Source organism: Mytilus galloprovincialis, chromosome 5 (assembly GCF_965363235.1).
Source record: "Mytilus galloprovincialis chromosome 5, xbMytGall1.hap1.1, whole genome shotgun sequence".
In the NCBI taxonomy this organism is placed as follows: domain Eukaryota; kingdom Metazoa; phylum Mollusca; class Bivalvia; order Mytilida; family Mytilidae; genus Mytilus; species Mytilus galloprovincialis.
This window is the reverse complement of record NC_134842.1, coordinates 20,782,611-20,800,244: the sequence shown is the minus strand read 5'-3', so window position 1 is coordinate 20,800,244 and position 17,634 is coordinate 20,782,611. Positions and strand designations below refer to the sequence as shown.

Sequence of the window (17,634 nt, the reverse complement as noted above, 5' to 3'; positions counted from 1 at the left end):
TGCTGTGTCAACTATTTAATTTTAGATTTAAAAAGTTTGAAGAAGAAATCTTTAATTGATTTGTAAAATCTTGGCATTTGTTTTGTGTAAAAAAAAAACCATGTAATGTCAAAAATTTGATCACAATCCAAATTCAGAGCTGTATCATGCTTGAATGTTTTGTCCATACTTGCCCCAACTGTTCAGGGTTCGACCTCTGCGGTCGTATAAAGCTGCGCCCTGCGGAGCACCTGGTTGGTTGTGTTTTTTTAACTGTTTTACCCAATTACTTTGTTGATAAGGCAACCAGACACTAAAATATTTATTTTTATTGATAGGTTTGGCTGAAGTTATTGGTGGATTAGGACAGAAGGAGTTGAACCGTTTGATGCCTGGTATTATACAGACAGCTGAGAGGGTAGACATCCCTCCGTTTGTCAGGGATGGTTACATTATGTTGTACATATATTTACCTTCTGTCTTCAAAGATGATTTCATGGAGTACATTGGACCTATTATTCCTTCCATTCTACAGGTGAGATCAGGTTCTTAATCTATACATCCAAGTATTGGTTGATATACATTACAGCCGATTTCATTGAGTTTGTAGGCAAAGGTAATATCTTTGGTTAGCTTGTTTTCTAGCCTAAACATGAAGTCATTGTTAGGTTAGATAAACTACCCTCCTTCAAGAGTAGACAAGTCCGACATATAACCAAACTATTTGTCTGTAGGACTAGGCTACTTTGAAAGGAGGATAGTCTATCTAACCTGACAATGACTTCACGGTTAAGCTAGCAAGCAAGCTAACCAAAGATATTGCCTTTAGCTACACACATATTGAAATCGGCTGTCAAATGTGAAGGTGATGGCTGTTTGATGTCCAGTGATAAATTAAAATCATATTCAGGGCAAAAACAAGTAATTCAATATGAGTATGAACACAGCTTTTTTTTTAAATCAAAAAGCTACATTTTCTATGTTTTTTACTGTGATTGTTATTACGGTGGCATTCCACATGTCATCCTACCCAAACACATTATACATACACTGAGCGGACTTTAATGTCATAGGCTTTTGGGAGAAGCAGAAAATACCAATGACAAGCCTTTAATTTTACCCAGATGTCAAATGAAACTTACAACCTTTTGACTTTATAGGGTACATTAATGAAGGTTTCAATAATTTTTTAAAAAACCAGATACTTAAAATATGTATATTTGTCCAAATTTGATATAAACGAAGATAGAAAATAATGCCTGGTTATCTGTTTATGTAAAACACTGTCATTAAAAAAGGTCTTTTATTTAGGCCTTGTACAAAAAATGTGGTGTGAATTAAACATGTGGCCAAAATTTACTTTAACCCTATTTTACAACTGTTACTTGTAGGCTTTAGCAGATGAATCAGAATATGTAAGAGAGACTGCCCTTCTGGCTGGACAGAGAATTATAAACTTGTATGCAGATCAATCTATAGAATTACTCTTACCAGAATTAGAGAAAGGATTATTTGATGATAATTGGAGAATTAGATATAGTTCTGTACAGTTGTTGGGCGATCTGTTATATCGTATTTCAGGTACGTTTTATATAGATTGTATATAGATAAGTGTGTAGGTCTTAAGATATTGTGAATGAATTTAACATACTGTACATTCAGAAATTATTGCAATGTTTTTTACTATTGCGAAAAATGTGCAGTGTTATAATCGCAATAATTTAAACTCTCATTTTGAAATATTTTATATGAATAAAACAGGATTTTTCTCAATATCGAAAAAAATAAAATCGCATTTTACTCTGAAATTACAAAATCGCAATAATAAAAGCAAGCAATAATTCTGAATTAACACTAGTTTATTAAAGATCTCCCAAAATATCCAAATTACCAAAAAGATACGACAAAGGCAACCACTGACAAGGCTTGTGGATTGGAATAGGCTTTCAATGATGCTAAATATTTGAAAAGTTCTGAAAAAAAAGAATAAAATGAAATATCAACCCAGTTAGAATTAATTAAATTGTTAAAGTGTTAATATTTTTACATTTATTTAACATTATATAGGTGTCACTGGTAAGATGACGACAGAAACAGCTCATGACGATGACAACTTTGGAACAGAAACTTCAGGAAAGGTAAAACTTAAACTTCTATTTTGTAGACTGCTACTTATTCAAGTAGTTTAAAGTTGTAGCCTTAGCTATAGATCAAATTGTATTTAAATACTGTGGATTCATTCATTTTCCTGGGAACCAATTTTCCTGGATTGAGAAAAACTTGCATGTTTTTAGATATATAAAATTTGTAATTTGTTAAATTCCTAATTTCATGGTTCACCGGTACTCATGAAAAAAAGTCCAAAGCTTTATATATAATGCATGAGATTGCTTATGATATACATGTACTGTCATTTGTGCAATACCTTTTCATACAGAAGCTTTATAGAGCTAACTATTCTATGGAAATGTGAACATTTTTTAGTGTGCAATTTTGGTTAAATATTCTTCCAAAATATCATGAAATTTTGATTTTGCAAAGTAATTTACAAGTACTTTTTGGTACAACATGACTTAAGATATATATTAAAAAGAAAGGGATAGAGGCGGATGGCTGTTTGATGTCCAGTGATAAATTAAAATCATATTCAGGGCAAAAACAAGTAATTCAATATGAGTATGAACACAGCTTTTTTTTTAAATCAAAAATCTACATACTAAAATCTATTGAAACTCAGAAAATTAGAATAAATAATTGGTTTGCACATAAATTGAAAGTTTTATCTTATGTGATGTACATATAGCTATAAACATTTGTCAATCATGTAATTCAGTGGAGAAATTACTTTTTTTCAGGCAATTTTGAAGGCTTTAGGAAAAGAAAGACGAGCTCGTGTCCTGGCTGGATTATACATGGGTCGATCTGACACAGCATTACTTGTCCGACAGTCAGCACTTCATGTCTGGAAGATCATTGTAGCTCACACTCCACAGACATTGAGAGAGATCCTGGGAACATTGTTCACTCTGTTACTTGGATGTTTAGCAAGTACCAGTCATGACAAGAGACAGGTACATAGATTGTCTACTTTGGGAAATCACTTCCTACTTTCAAATCAATAGTAATATTTCATATCATTATGGTGACTTTAGGATTGTTATCTGGCTTTATAAATCTGTATGAAAATTACTCTCAAAGGGATGAGTGCTGTTTACATTTTTTATTAAGCCCCATTTATGGGCATTATGTTTTCTGGTCCGTGCATACGTTTGTTCGTCCGTCCGTCTGTCTGTCCCACTTCAGGTTAAAGTTATTGGTCAAGGTAGTTTTTGATGAAGTTGAAGTCCAATCAACTTGAAACTTGGTTCACATGTTCCTTATGATATGATCTTTCTTATTTTAATGCCAAATTAGAGATTTTACCCCATTTTCACGGTCAACTGAACATTGAAAATTATAGTGCGGATGGGGCATGTGTTTACTAACTACTATGGACACGTTCTTGTTTTCACTTATTTTGCAGATGGTATATTTTCGTGAAAAGTAAATATGCTGGAGAACATAATATGCAGCTTACTTGCTTATAAAAAAAATTGAACTTATGTCTTACAGATTTATAACTGTTCATTTTTGTTTATTTGACATTATTTCAACCTATAAAACAAGATCAATGGTCAAAACAAAAAATCAATTATTGATTAAATCCTAAAAGGACAAATATTGACTTGACCCTTGCCCTTCTGCCCCCTTTATTTTGTAAATTACAAATATCAATATACCTAGGCCTCTAACAGAGAACTGTTTTCATGAAGAATTAACATGGTGAGGGAATATTTTATCTCTTTTATTTATTTCACCCTATATTTCAAAAAGGGGTAAATAATCGTTGAAATATGTGGTATGTATTATTTTATAATTCTTTGTAGGTGGCAGCCAGAACGTTAGGAGACTTGGTAAAGAAGTTAGGAGAGAGAGTATTACCAGAGATCATACCCATCCTAGAACATGGTTTGGACTCTGACCAAGCTGACCAGAGACAAGGTGTCTGTATTGGTCTGACAGAAATCATGGCATCTACCAGCAGAGATCATGTAGGTTATTTCTTAGTCTTAGATCAATCTGTAAGGTCTCTTAATTGAGGACTTATTTTATAATTTGGAACTCATTATTCAGGATTGTTTAACAATGTCCCATTTATCTATTGTTTGGTGAATGGTTGAAAGATGTTGTATAAAAATGAATTGTCTATAAAAGAGTTCAATAACCACAACAATATTTTAATCTGAAACTATTGCAGAATGCCAGTCAAGACTTAATTTTTAATTCAATTGAATAGTGGTATTGTGTGTTGCTTAAAATATATGTAATAAAACTTAAAACTTGACCAGATCAGGCAATCCATCAGCTGTCAGAAACAAGTATTTGATATTTGATTGATATATGTTAGTTTTGATTTGAGCAAGGGCTGTTTAGTTCTTAATTTGAGAGATTTTTTTTATAAGCTGCTTTAAACAATTGTTTACTTTTTGCAAATTTTTGTGTTTCTTTGGTTCTTATAATGTGACTCTGTACTTTAAAAGATCCAGTCAGTATGATATTGTTCTATTATATGTCATTATGATATTTCTATTATAAATTAGAAAATACGTTGAACCACAAACGTCAAAATTATTCAATCGTGTAGTGGAATGAACTATTTGTGGATTCTTATAAATTCTATATAACTTTTGGACTATTTTAAAACTCAGTCTATTTCTGATAGTAATTCTTACATACTTTTGATTTTTTAACCCTGTATGCTGACATTGCCCATGTGAAATTTTAAAATTGTTTGTATATACATTGAACGACAAATATATGTGACGTATAAAATGTTCTGAAGTCAGACACACGAATAAATGAATGTGTTTGTAGACAGATGTTTTTCTGTTCTGTTAAATTGTTCCTTTTAAAATTGTTACACGATGATGACTGCTGTACCCATATTTTGACTATTTCATTTATTATGTCTGTTTAGTTCATGCATCATTGTAAATATAACGGAACTTGGTGAGACTGTCATCAAAGTGAGAGGTTAAGCGCTTTAAAACCAGGTTTAATCCACCATTTTCTACATTTGAAAATGCCTGTACCAAGTCAGGAATATGACAGTTTTGTCATTTGATTTTGCCATATATATGATTATGGACTTTCCGATTAGATTTTCCTCTGAGTTCAGTATTTTTGTGATTTTACTTTTTTGTAGGATCCATATGGTTTTCCTGTCTGTGCGTCTATCTGTCAGTCCTGTATTTTATAAGTTTTAGTTGAAGACAATTTACCATTATGTTGTGGTCATATCAACGTTATACTCAATTTTTTTTTGGCAGAGAATGAACAAATTTTCTTGGTTTATACTCTATGTCATCAAAAGGAATAAGTGAGTGGCCTTGAAAAATCATATTTCAGTTTTGCAATTCGTGAGTTGGTCTAAAAAGTTAAAAGCATGTCATAGCTTTATAATTGTCTTCGATAGGTAAGTGGATACATCTAAAGATCCCCTTCTGTTTGATGGTCATGTATGTAGATCCTTTATTTTGTATTTATCTTTTGGATCTTTTTGACTGTCTTACAGGTAGCTGTGTATGCTGAAAGTTTGATTCCTACCGTGAGGAAAGCCTTGATTGATCCGTTACCTGCAGTCAGAGATGCAGCAGCTCATACATTTGAAAATCTCCATGCTAATATAGGTCCTAGAGCACTTGATGAGATTTTACCTTATCTATTGTCAAAACTGGTAAGTATAAATCATACTTTAAACAAATAAATCTCATTTGTGAAACAGGACCTTTATACTAGGAAAGATAAGAATATGACTTTGTCAGAACTGATAGGAAATGCTCGCAAATCCTAGATCTAATACATGATGCAAAATTTGAATAAATTTGGAACCCATTTTAACATATGAGATTTAACAATTGTCTGCAAAATATTTTGATTAGGCTGTATAATGTTAATCATTTCTGCATCAAAATAATTCTACAGCTGTTGTGCATTTCTTGACTAAAAGGATTAAAAAACAACATAGAAATGTTTGTTAGTTTGGAAAAAGGAGATAGCTATAAATGAAATCTATTTAAAGTACATCATAACAATCTTTCGTGTATTTTTATTTTTAATTTTTATACAACCGCAAAAAAATTTTGCATTGTATAATGCTATCATGTCGTTGTCGTCGTCGTCTTCGTTGTCCGAAGACACATTTAGTTTCCAGACAATAATTATAGTTTTAGTGAATGGATCTCTATAATTTATTACCAGAAGGTTTAATACCACTAAAGGAAGGTTGGGATTGATTTTGGGGGTTATAGTCCAAATAGTGAAGTAATTAGGGGACTAAAATGAGCATTTTTGCAGTTTTCAAACAATAACTTGTGTTTAAGCATATGATTCTCTCTGAAATTGATCCACAAGTTTCCATACCATGAAGGGATGGTTAGTATTGACTTTGGGGGTTATGGCTCAAAATGTTTTGGAATTAGGGGCAAAAAGGGGGAAAACTATTTTTCTGGTCAATGGACAATTAAGACAAGTTAAAAGCAGTGTAAGGGAGGTAATTCACAAACTTTTTTAACATAACAATGTTGGGTATGTTCAGATATACCTCTCTTACACTTGTGTATAAAGGAATGTCAGGTTTTTGACTAATTGCCAAAAAAGGGGAGTGGTAGTAGTTTTCAATTTTTTTCCCTCAAATTTCTCAAATTTCAAATTTTTTGAAAAGTTTGAAGAAATCTTTAATTGCACAATATTGCACAATAGATTTGTAAGATCTTCACATTTGTTTTGTGTCAGAAACTCATATTATGTCAAAAATTTTATCACAATCCAAATTTAGAGCTGTATCAAGCTTGAATGTTGTGTCTATACTTGCCCCAATTGTTCAGGGTTCCTGATCTGCGGTTGTATAAAGCTGAGCCCTGTGGAGTACCTGGTTTATTCTGTGTTAAATATATTAACTTCAATATTTGTTATTGTATTAACAGGATGATGATGATTTAGCAGAGCGAGCATTGGATGGATTACGACAAGTCATGACAGTCAAAAGTTATGTTGTGTTACCATATTTGATACCACAGGTAAAATTTAATATCAAAGTAACTTCTTGCAGAGTATTATCATGTAATTATTGATGATTCATTGATCAGATGAAAGTAAGATTTCCCCCATTACTTTCAAGTAAAAAATATTTTAGCATATGTCCTTAATAATTACGCTCACCAACCAACCATTCAACCATCCAACCCAACCTCCAATTCTGAGATCAATTGTCTGCCCCTGAACGGAATGACTTACTTGTTGGAATAGGCTTCCTCATTGCTAGACTGACTTGAATTTGAAATTTATTACAGTATTGTCTAAAAATTAAAATATTAAAAATACTGATAACAGCTGTCTGATTCCCGACTTGGGCTTGGCATTTTATTATGTAGAAATTGGTGGATTAAACCTGCTTTTAAAGAGAGCTAAGCCTCTCAGTCACATATGAAATTCCAAATAAATGCCTTTAATTTGATTTAACTTGTGTGAATTTAGACTCCTTTTCTCCAAAATTCACACATCTCTACCATTGAACATTCCACAGGTACCAATAAATACATTTTTAGCACTAATGAACTATTATCAAGGATTGTAAAAAAAAATTGAATCAAATATCTGACAAACTAAGTTTTAAGTTATAAAGCAAGACAGACTTAGATTTTATATTGATGAAACTTGTGGACTGTCCCCTTTATAAATTTGAATATATTAAGTATGAAAGTTTTAGTTTCTTGTATTGTGATAAAACATCAGACAATAGTTTAAATTTGAATGATTTGACACTGAAATACCAGTTTTCCTAACAATGCCTCTATCATTTCAAAAAGTTATTGGTGCGATGGCAGAGTAGTCTGAATTGAGTTATGGTCCTTGGACCATCTTGCGAATTGTACTACTTTTGCTGGTAATGAGTCCCTTTCAACTAGAACTAGAAGCTTTGCATCAGTCTATAGACATCACATGCTGTAACTTCCAGCTTAGCCTGGTTTCTATTGACTCACTCCTCCATTAGGAGAACCCCCTGCAAGAGGGTTGATTACCTATGTCTCAGACCTTCCCAAGGGTGCTACTAGCAACACATGCCTTGTATGTTACCCCTAAAGCAAGCATTGTCATCACACCTTAACTAATGTAGGGTTTTAATTGCTTATATATCTTTAAATTTGAGTAGCGTCATAAAATCAGGTGTTGTAATAATGTTAGCAAATGCAAAATAAATCACAGATTACATATAAGTACAATGATTCTCTACTCTTAATTTTAAAACAAGATTTTGAACAGATCTTCAATGTAGCAGTCAAGATCGTTGGATTAATGGTGCAATATTAACATTTACGGTCAATAGTTATTAAAAGGGGAGATAACTCAAAATTATAGAAAAAATAATTGATATAAACATTAAAATACTTTTGTAAAAAAAAAATTGTTTTGTATAAACCTGCATTTGTAAAATATATTTTATGACTGTTGATAATTGTTAAGAAAACTATGAGGCACTGTTATATATATTAACATTTGAAATCTCTAGATTTGTGCAACGATACTATTAAGAGATTTTATTAGTATCGCTTCGCAATTACTAAGACTTTCGTATTGTTTTGCATTCATTACCTGCACAGTATCATCTATTCTAGATGATTGGAATCATATTGAATATACATCACTTTTGAAAATTAGTCTTCAAATTTAGAAATAATATTTTAGCTGTCAGATATGTACAGAAACTGTTAAAATTGCTATTTTTATCAATTAAAATAAAAGATGAAATTATTATTTTTTGGATTAAATGTACAGGCACCAGGGAAAGGAAGTCAATGAAATTGAAAGCATTTCAAATACAAGTGCTCTACACAAAGTGTTTGCATTTGTTTCTTTAAACTTTCCAACACAATTTGAATTCATCTTACACACATCTTATCTGTAAATTTAATCAGTTAGTCAACTTAATAATCGATAAGAATAACTCTTATTTTACAGCTAACAGCAACACCAGTGAACACAAAAGCTTTGTCATTTTTGTCGTCTGTAGCGGGAGAAACATTAACTAAATACCTGATTAAAATACTTCCTGCTTTGCTGTCATCATTGAGTAAGAAATGGGATACACCAGAGGAAGCTCAGGTTTGTTTATGTCATTTCAGAATACTGTAAACCAACTTATTTTCGTGACATTCGCGAGTAGAAAAATAACGCGAATATAAATCGTCACGAATATGTATAACTTGGATCTATACTTATCAAACTACATCAAGTAGATAAGAAAATCGCCAAATTAAATAGCCGCGAAGTGGACGAGAAATCGTAAAACGTGAAATAAAGTATCCGCGAAAATAAGTTGGTTTACAGTAAGCATTTTCAAAATCTAAAGGTAATCTCATTGTTCATACACCAAAAAGAAAATAACATTACATCATTGGTCGATTTCCATTGTTTACAACATTTTTAACAGTTGAATCACAATGATTCGGTGTAATCTTTTGAAAGTATTATCCAAAACGCATTAGATTGTGAATCACAAATTAATGTAAGGTTTATAAACAACAAAAATAATATGTTTCATGATCATGAACCCTCAGTAGGTCATATTTGTTTATTTTTTCATATTCCATTTCTTGTGCAAATACCAATTTTATTTTAGGTAATATTGTGATTGTTATTTTTATACTGATAATAGAAAATGTTTTTTCCTTGTGTTAGTCATCAAAAATTGTAATGCCTAAAAATAGACTGAAACAATGTCATGAAAGTTTAAGTGGTGATTTAAACAGTTAATGATCAGTTGTAATATGTACAAATAAAGATCAAGATTTTGCATTTTGGGAAAACACTACATTTTATTATATTCTTTTAATTTATGAATGTTTTGTCGTGTGTTATTAAAACTGAAACACAACTTTTCTTCTTTTGAATTAAATTATTTTAAACTTCTCAATAAATATAATTCATTGCAAAATGTCTTATCTTCTATCTTTCTCACATAAATACATCAACAAAGTTAATAAATCATCACAAAGTGGACTAAAAAGGATTAAACACATTAAATATTCCAGAGAAATGATAATTTGATAAACAGCATGATTTTTGGTTTACAAGGTTTCATTGAGGCAGTTGTCACTGTATCTTTGATGGTTTCATTGTGGCAGTTTTCACTGTATCTTGTATGGTGTCATTTTACAGGAGATGGAGTACTGTAAAAGGGTGGTGTTATCAGTGAAGGATGACACAGGTGTGAGAATCATAATTACAGAGCTTTTGTCAGCCTCCAGTCAGAAACAAGAAGACCTGTGTTGGGCAGCCATTACAGTGCTTCATCAGTTTTGTGAACACACAGATGTTGATTATTCAGATTACATGGTGCAATTATTCAGAGGACTTATTGCACTGTTTATTAGAAAAAATAATAAAATATTACTGGCATCATGGGAGTGTCTGTCTGCAGTGACTAAGGTAAGATTTCTATATTGATCATTTGTTAGTAGCCTCATGTGAGTGTCTTTCTGCAGTGACTATTAAAGGTGAGATATGTACTGATCTTTGTGAATAGAATCATGACATGGTTATGTCTGTCCTAAGTGACTTATTCATTGTACAAAAATATAACATCTAAATGATTCATATAAAGTGACTTATCTGACATACAATTTTCAATTTTGATTTTTATGTTTCTCCATATAAAGAGATTTTATGAAAAAAGTATATTTTTTTAAGGAATTGATATAGTCTGTCTTTAATTAGAAAAACTTGCCTCTTCTGATCTAACAATCAGTGAAATGAAGATGTACAGAAGTAAGAATTTATTTTAATTAAGGAGTTTCCAAAATAAAAAAAACATTTTAAAATTAGAATTCAAATTAGCCCTGAATTATGGTTTGAGAACCAAGAGTATATGATTGAGATGCCATTATATCATCCCAAGTGAAACTCTTTACATAACTCATTAATGATGAGGAGCACATTTCTGACAGTTTATTAAGTATATATTTATACTTAATTACAGAAAATAGAAGCTACAGAGATGTTACAGTACATAGCAGATGTGAGACAAGCAGTTAAATATGCTGTGTCTGATATGGAGGGTAAAGAACTACCAGGATTCAGTATTCCTAAAAAGGTAAACAGACGTCTTGTGTGTTGTATTGGGGCTAAATATAATTTTGTAAAAGTATTCTTGGACTATGATAATGTATGAAGTTTCATCCATTCATGTTTAATTTAATGTGAATTTTGCAGAAGATAGATAAAATACAAGTTAAAATGTGATAAAATACATTATATAACAAAAAAATTCTTTAAAACTAATTACTTGTAAAGAAATGCATGAATATTCTTGCAGTTTATTAATGTTACTTGTTCTTTAAAAATAAATATGTTCAGGCACATTCCAAATGGAATGAAATTATTCATGTAAAAGATTGAATTATTAATAGTATTGACAGTCATTCATTTTATGAACTTCTTAATGACGTGCTATATTTACAGGGAATCACTCCAGTCTTGCCGATATTTAGGGAAGGAATCCTAAGTGGTACACAGGAACTGAAGGAACAAGCTGCTGTAGGCCTGGGAGAATTAATTGATGTTACCAATGCTGAAGCTCTCAAAGTTTCTGTTTTAAATATTACTGGTCCCTTGATTCGTATCCTTGGTGACAGATTTGTATGGAGTTTGAAAGTTGCTGTATTGGACACATTAACTAAATTACTGACTAAGGTAGGTGTTTAGAAAGTTATAAAATAAGTCTTATTATAGGTAAATCTTAAAAGTATTCTGTATTATTTTTGGTTAAAAATTTGTCTGATTTATTGAAATTGGTGCCATTTATTTGAACAATAACCATATCTGGGTCTGATAAAAAAAGTTCCAATTTCAAAATTATATTTTGAAATTTATCCTTGCAATTAAAGACACTTGTAGAACTAACAAATTTTCTGATGCAAAGTAGTTATATCTTTTTATTAACACAGTGTGTTTTCTGGTTTAGTTCTAAATTTTTTTTTTATTGTATAATTTTTTCCTCATAAGGTTGATAAGATCTTGAGGCCATTTTTATCTGGATAGTTTAAACAAATTTACATCCATTTATATTTTTGTAGTTTGATATAAAGTTAAAGCTTTTTATATTTTGGCAGGTTGGTGTGATGTTGAAGCCATTTTTGCCACAATTGCAGACAACATTCTTAAAAGCACTTAATGATCCTCAGCGATCAGTAAGGCTGAAGGCTGCTTCAGCTTTAGGACAACTTATAATCATACATGTACGAGTTGATCCATTATTTACAGAACTACTCAATGGTATAAAGAATGCTACAGAAACTGGTGTAAGGTAATTTTTTTCTACAGATATTATGACCCTTGCAGGAACAGGATAAAATTATGTCATATTAATATCCTTCTGTTCACTCATCCACAGACAAAAAGTCATCCTATTGCAAATGAGAAAACTTTTTTGCAACTGAAAACCTCACAATCCATGAGATAATTGAAAAAGAATTTAAAATCAATTATTTCATTTAAAAAAAAAAACCTGCAAAACTTGTACTCAGACAGAAGACACTGATCAAAATAAGCAATAAACATAAAAAGTTGAAATTCACAGAAAAATACTTCTATATTCTAGACTAGAGGCATATATTTACAGGGCAAAAAGCTGAACTCATCTGCTTTTGTGGCAATGAATTTACACAGGTTTCTAACAAAGAAAATAAACAATTAGAGATTATTAATAGCAATATTTGTTTTTTAGAGACACAATGCTTCAGGCATTAAGATTTTGTTTAACTGGTGCTGGTTCTAAGATGGCTGAACCTTTAAAGAAACAAGCATCCTCTTCTTTACTGAGCATGCTTGGTAGCCAGGAAGAGACTACCAGAAGTGCAGCATCTGCTTGTTTAGGGGCCATGTGTGGGTCCCTCTCTGATGTAGATCTTACTGATGTTATGATTAGCCATTTGTTAGGTATGGAATTATTATTATTTACAAGTGTCTTTTATGTCTGTATTATAAAAGTCATCGTTCTGATATATTGTATTGAAGAGAAAGTTTCATATAGGACAAAATTAGACCTAAAAATGAAATGATTTTTTTTTTGCATAAAAATGTTTGGTTTGAAGAGTTTATGAATATATGGTTCTTTAATAAAACATTGCAAGATTTCTTTAATTTGAAGAGTATATGAATATATGGTTCTTGAATAAAACAATTATTTTTAAATTTAACTTTTTTTTGCATATTGGTTGCATTTATAACAATGGCCTACAAATCATAATTTCTTAAAACATGCATTGAAGGGATATAATTACTTGCCAACATTATATCTTGTTTTTCTCTTATGTAAAATAAAATTGTTGTTGAAAAATATGTTGACATTTATGTAAAGAAACAATCCCACAATTATCATCTATTTTTAGAATTTTTTTTTAAATCAGAAAGAGCTTATATTCAGTGTTCTTTATACTGTGGATTGGTTTATTTTGTTAATACCAATTTTCGTGGATTATGAACAAATGGATTTTTCTAAAATTCTTTTATTTTGTGGTTTAGCAAGAGTGCATACAAATCCATAGAAAATTTATACATTTTGTACTTAGTTGAAATTTTGATTTTTTGGTTAGTCTTTACCCATGAAATCCACTGAAATTGGTATACTACAAATAACATTGAATCTACAAGAATTCTAGTGAGTGTACATGAATTATTATTTTTTTCCTTTAGATTCTGATCCTAGTCAAGACTGGATGGTAAAACATGGTCAAGGAATAGCATTAGGTGTAGCTTTAAGGGAATCAGCTGATAAATTATGTAAACAGTTTGAAGATAGTATAACTAAAACAGTACTAGATTTAACAACATCTGATAGGGTAGGTACAAGAAATTTCAAATGGTCATAAGTTTCCTTACACGTCCTGATCTTCACAAGATATTTCTTAGTAACCTTCTTATCTCTTAGTGCAAAGGTTTTTACATACAAACTCAGTGAGTGGGGTGTAAATCTTTCTGTTTTAAATGGACCATAAACTTCATAAAGATAAAATATTTCTGTGAGTTCAGGAAAGTGGTTAGATGTCAGAGTAAAATGAACAAACAGCTTATCATTAAACAGTGTGATATCCAGTTACAATCATGTGTCTGACCTACAAAAATATAAGCAAATATCTTTGATTTTTTTTTAATCATTCCATGCATACTCAGGACAGTGATCATCATTTGTATGGGTCAATATTAAGATTATGTGCCTTAGGGGATATCAGGTGTTTCATTCTTAACATACTTTCCTGGCATGATGCAAAAAAAAATTTTGAAGTATCGTTCAAATATAAAAAAACAACATTTAAGGCATGAAATTTGAGATTAGATCATCATATAATTGAGTGTCTTAAAATGTATTCACTAATTTCATTTAAAAAATATTTATATCCAGGGCAGATAACAAAATTGAGGTTGATGAGACAATTTGTGGTTTGTTTTATTTTTCTAGAAAATAAGGTCTGTGACCCATATTTTTATTTGATATTTCAGAAGTGTTTATGAAAAGCAATTCTTTCAAGGAAATTTAACCAACTATTGTTTATTGTTTCCTGAATAATAATAAAAGAAATGTTGCCTATAGAACCCATAAAGAAGAACTGTGATTTCATTAATTCAAATGTCTTTCAATGTGTTTGAACACTAAAACAAGGTTTGCGACCTGAGTTTTTACATTGAATTTGAAATTACATTGAACCCGAAGTCTTTTACAGAAGTTTAAGAAGAAAACAATTGTCAAACATTTGGACACCATGGCTACCTTAAAAATTAATTTGTCTTTTTATCATATCAAAGGTATTCATACCTGCTAACTTTTGATAAAATTAGGTAATCACGATTTGTCTCCTTTGGGAAAAGTTCAATATTGGGAACAAAAATATTTTTTCATAAAATTTTCACTAAATTGTGCTTTGGGGCTATTTTCATGATCACAATTGTGTAATTCAGACAAAAGGTCAAAATACTGCAGCACACAACTACAACATAAAAGTTGGCAGGTATGGTATTTGAAAATGATGCCATACACTGGTCTTAATTATTATTACATATTACAGATTCCTTTATGCCTCTGTGGATATAGATGTTTAGGATACCTTCTGATATACCAACAGTCCAAAGGTCAACTGAAAACAGAACTACTAACTAGTCTCATCAAGGTAATACGGTTAAAGTAATGTAAACCAACGTATTTTCACGGATACTTTATTTTCAGTTTGTCCCTTTCTAGCAAATTTCACAGGGATTTTATTCAGCGATCCTCAAATTTAATTCATGTAGATATATATATAATGAAAAATCCAAGTTTAACATATTAGTGACAATTAAAATTAACGTATTACATTTGTATATAACTTCCACTTTCATTGTGTAATACAATTCACCCAAGTCAACAAAATCAGTCTTTACATTAGTATTACTAATTAACCTGTGAAACAAAAATAGAATTTTAACATGTTACTCAGTCTATTGAAGGAACAGAAAAACAAAGATTATGGAACAAGAACACTAATCCTAACATTGAATCTCTCACAAATTAGATTAACATATATGCTTTATAAAGTTAAAATTGTTATTTATTTTAGGGAATGAAAAATGATTCCAATGATGTAAAACAGTTAGTGACACAGATAATCCCTCACTTATCCAGTGGGGGAAATCTCACAGGTGATCACGTCAAACTGTTGATTCCACCATTAGTCATGGGGACTAAAGAAAAAAATACTGTTGTCAAAACTAACAGTGAAATTGCTGTAGTTGCTGTGCTCCATCTTAGAAAAGATGAAACAGTTTTAAAGGTAAATATATTACATAGTTATTCCTACTACATTACACATACTGTACATGTATATGATATAAGGTCCTAATTTTAGAAAATAATTAAATATAAACTTTCTTTATTAAAGGATTAGAAACTGCAGAATGATATTTACAAATATAATTTTTAATTTATATTTATATAAGGTTTAAATTCATCGTACCTTTTTATCTGCAATAAAGTATGGTCTTCAACATGGAGCCTTGGCTCACACCAAACAGCAAGCTTTACAGAACCCCAAAAGTGGCTAGTGTAAAACTATTCAAACTGAAAAACCAACAGTCTAATCTATATAAAATACGAGAAATGAGAAACACTTATGAACCACATCAACAAACGACAACCACTGAACATCAGGTTTCTGACTTAGGACAGGTGCAAAAAAAAAAGGCAACGGGTTTATCTGTTTTAATAGGTACCAATCTTCACCCTTACCCGAAACTATAGTGTAACATTAAAACATAGAAAGAAGCACTGTAAAATATAAAAACCTCTTTTTCCCTCTATATGATTAGTTTTGGATATTCCCAATTAAAAACTAGACTACTTGGTTTCTAGAAATTATTTAACACTTGACTGAATGTTTTTTTACTGTTTTAATGTAATCGTATGTATTTGACTAGTTTTATTAAGACATTATTTTACAGTCTCATAATTCTTAATAGAATGGTACTTGTATTTTATATTTGTATTTTGTCTGTATGTACTGTATGTTTATGTAATGAAAGAAGTGAGACTATAATAAAATATTGAATTGAATTGAATTGTAAAATGAATTAATTTTACTTTCAGAGTGTTTCTGGTAGCCTGGATGCAGGGATGAGAGAATCACTAAATGAACTGGTTTATAAATCTCTTGTTAAATTATGTAAACAACCAGAATCTGCGCTGGAATCTATCGACGACACAGTCCTCAAATAGAAGTGTGATTTACAGTTTAATTACTGACAATTTTATAAATTTGTGTGATTTGACAAATTGTTTATTTCTAACATATTTGTTTAAAGTTTATAATGAAAATTGAAGTTATATGAAATTTTGCACACCTTGGCCAAGCATTAGTTAATTATGAATTAACAGAATTAGGGGAAAGTTCACTATGCATGCTTTAGAATCAAATCAACAAGATGTCATCTGGAGATAAAAGTCATTCTTTTTTCAGAATATGTGTTAATAAATATTTCAGAATAAGTATACTTTATTCAGAGGTCTTCTAACTCAAATAAAACCTTTTATCTTAATACAATGTGTATCTTTTTCCAATTGTGTAAGACAGAGCTCTTTCATTACCAATGCAAATATGTGTATTGACAAAAATTTTCTAGTGCTATCTGGGTATAAATAAAAAATGATAGCTTTTACAATGTTTGACTGTTAATCTACTGCTGACCTAAGCAACGGTCTTAAATAAAAAGAAAATATGGAACTTTTCAACTTACTTATTGAAAAGATTGTGTACTCTACTTGGATAACAATGTAATGTTTGCCTAATTATAACACACTATAGGATCTCCCAAATCTATAGTTTAAAGTCAGTACTACCAGTAAAAGTGTAATAGAATGTTCTCGTGATTTGTTTATAAAGCTAATTGGAGAGTACATTTATGACAGTCTTAAAGCCTCCTTACATTTAAATAGTGCTATATATATACATTGTTAATATTGTTTAAGGTTTCTAAACAGACAGTAAATTACCAGAGTGTCAGTGTATTTATACAATAAAAATCATTTTACAA

General features: G+C 30.6%; 1 protein-coding gene across 2 annotated transcripts in view; it reads left to right on the top strand.

Moving 5' to 3' along the window:
• Positions 1 to 17,634, top strand: part of LOC143075372 (stalled ribosome sensor GCN1-like) — a 51,274-nt gene extending 33,640 nt beyond the window's left edge. Inside the window, exons 35-51 of one of the 2 annotated variants that reach the window (XM_076250765.1) lie at positions 318 to 514; positions 1,371 to 1,560; positions 2,047 to 2,117; positions 2,835 to 3,050; positions 3,906 to 4,070; positions 5,594 to 5,755; positions 7,005 to 7,097; positions 9,037 to 9,180; positions 10,237 to 10,506; positions 11,057 to 11,170; positions 11,539 to 11,769; positions 12,189 to 12,382; positions 12,803 to 13,014; positions 13,771 to 13,916; positions 15,138 to 15,239; positions 15,666 to 15,878; positions 16,691 to 17,634. In XM_076250765.1, the coding sequence (XP_076106880.1) occupies positions 318 to 514; positions 1,371 to 1,560; positions 2,047 to 2,117; positions 2,835 to 3,050; positions 3,906 to 4,070; positions 5,594 to 5,755; positions 7,005 to 7,097; positions 9,037 to 9,180; positions 10,237 to 10,506; positions 11,057 to 11,170; positions 11,539 to 11,769; positions 12,189 to 12,382; positions 12,803 to 13,014; positions 13,771 to 13,916; positions 15,138 to 15,239; positions 15,666 to 15,878; positions 16,691 to 16,819 (2,849 nt within the window). In that variant the 3' untranslated portion in view covers positions 16,820 to 17,634. Of the gene's footprint in view, positions 1 to 317; positions 515 to 1,370; positions 1,561 to 2,046; positions 2,118 to 2,834; positions 3,051 to 3,905; positions 4,075 to 5,593; positions 5,756 to 7,004; positions 7,098 to 9,036; positions 9,181 to 10,236; positions 10,507 to 11,056; positions 11,171 to 11,538; positions 11,770 to 12,188; positions 12,383 to 12,802; positions 13,015 to 13,770; positions 13,917 to 15,137; positions 15,240 to 15,665; positions 15,879 to 16,690 lie in introns of both variants that reach the window. The other variant, XM_076250764.1, reaches the window with a different exon arrangement.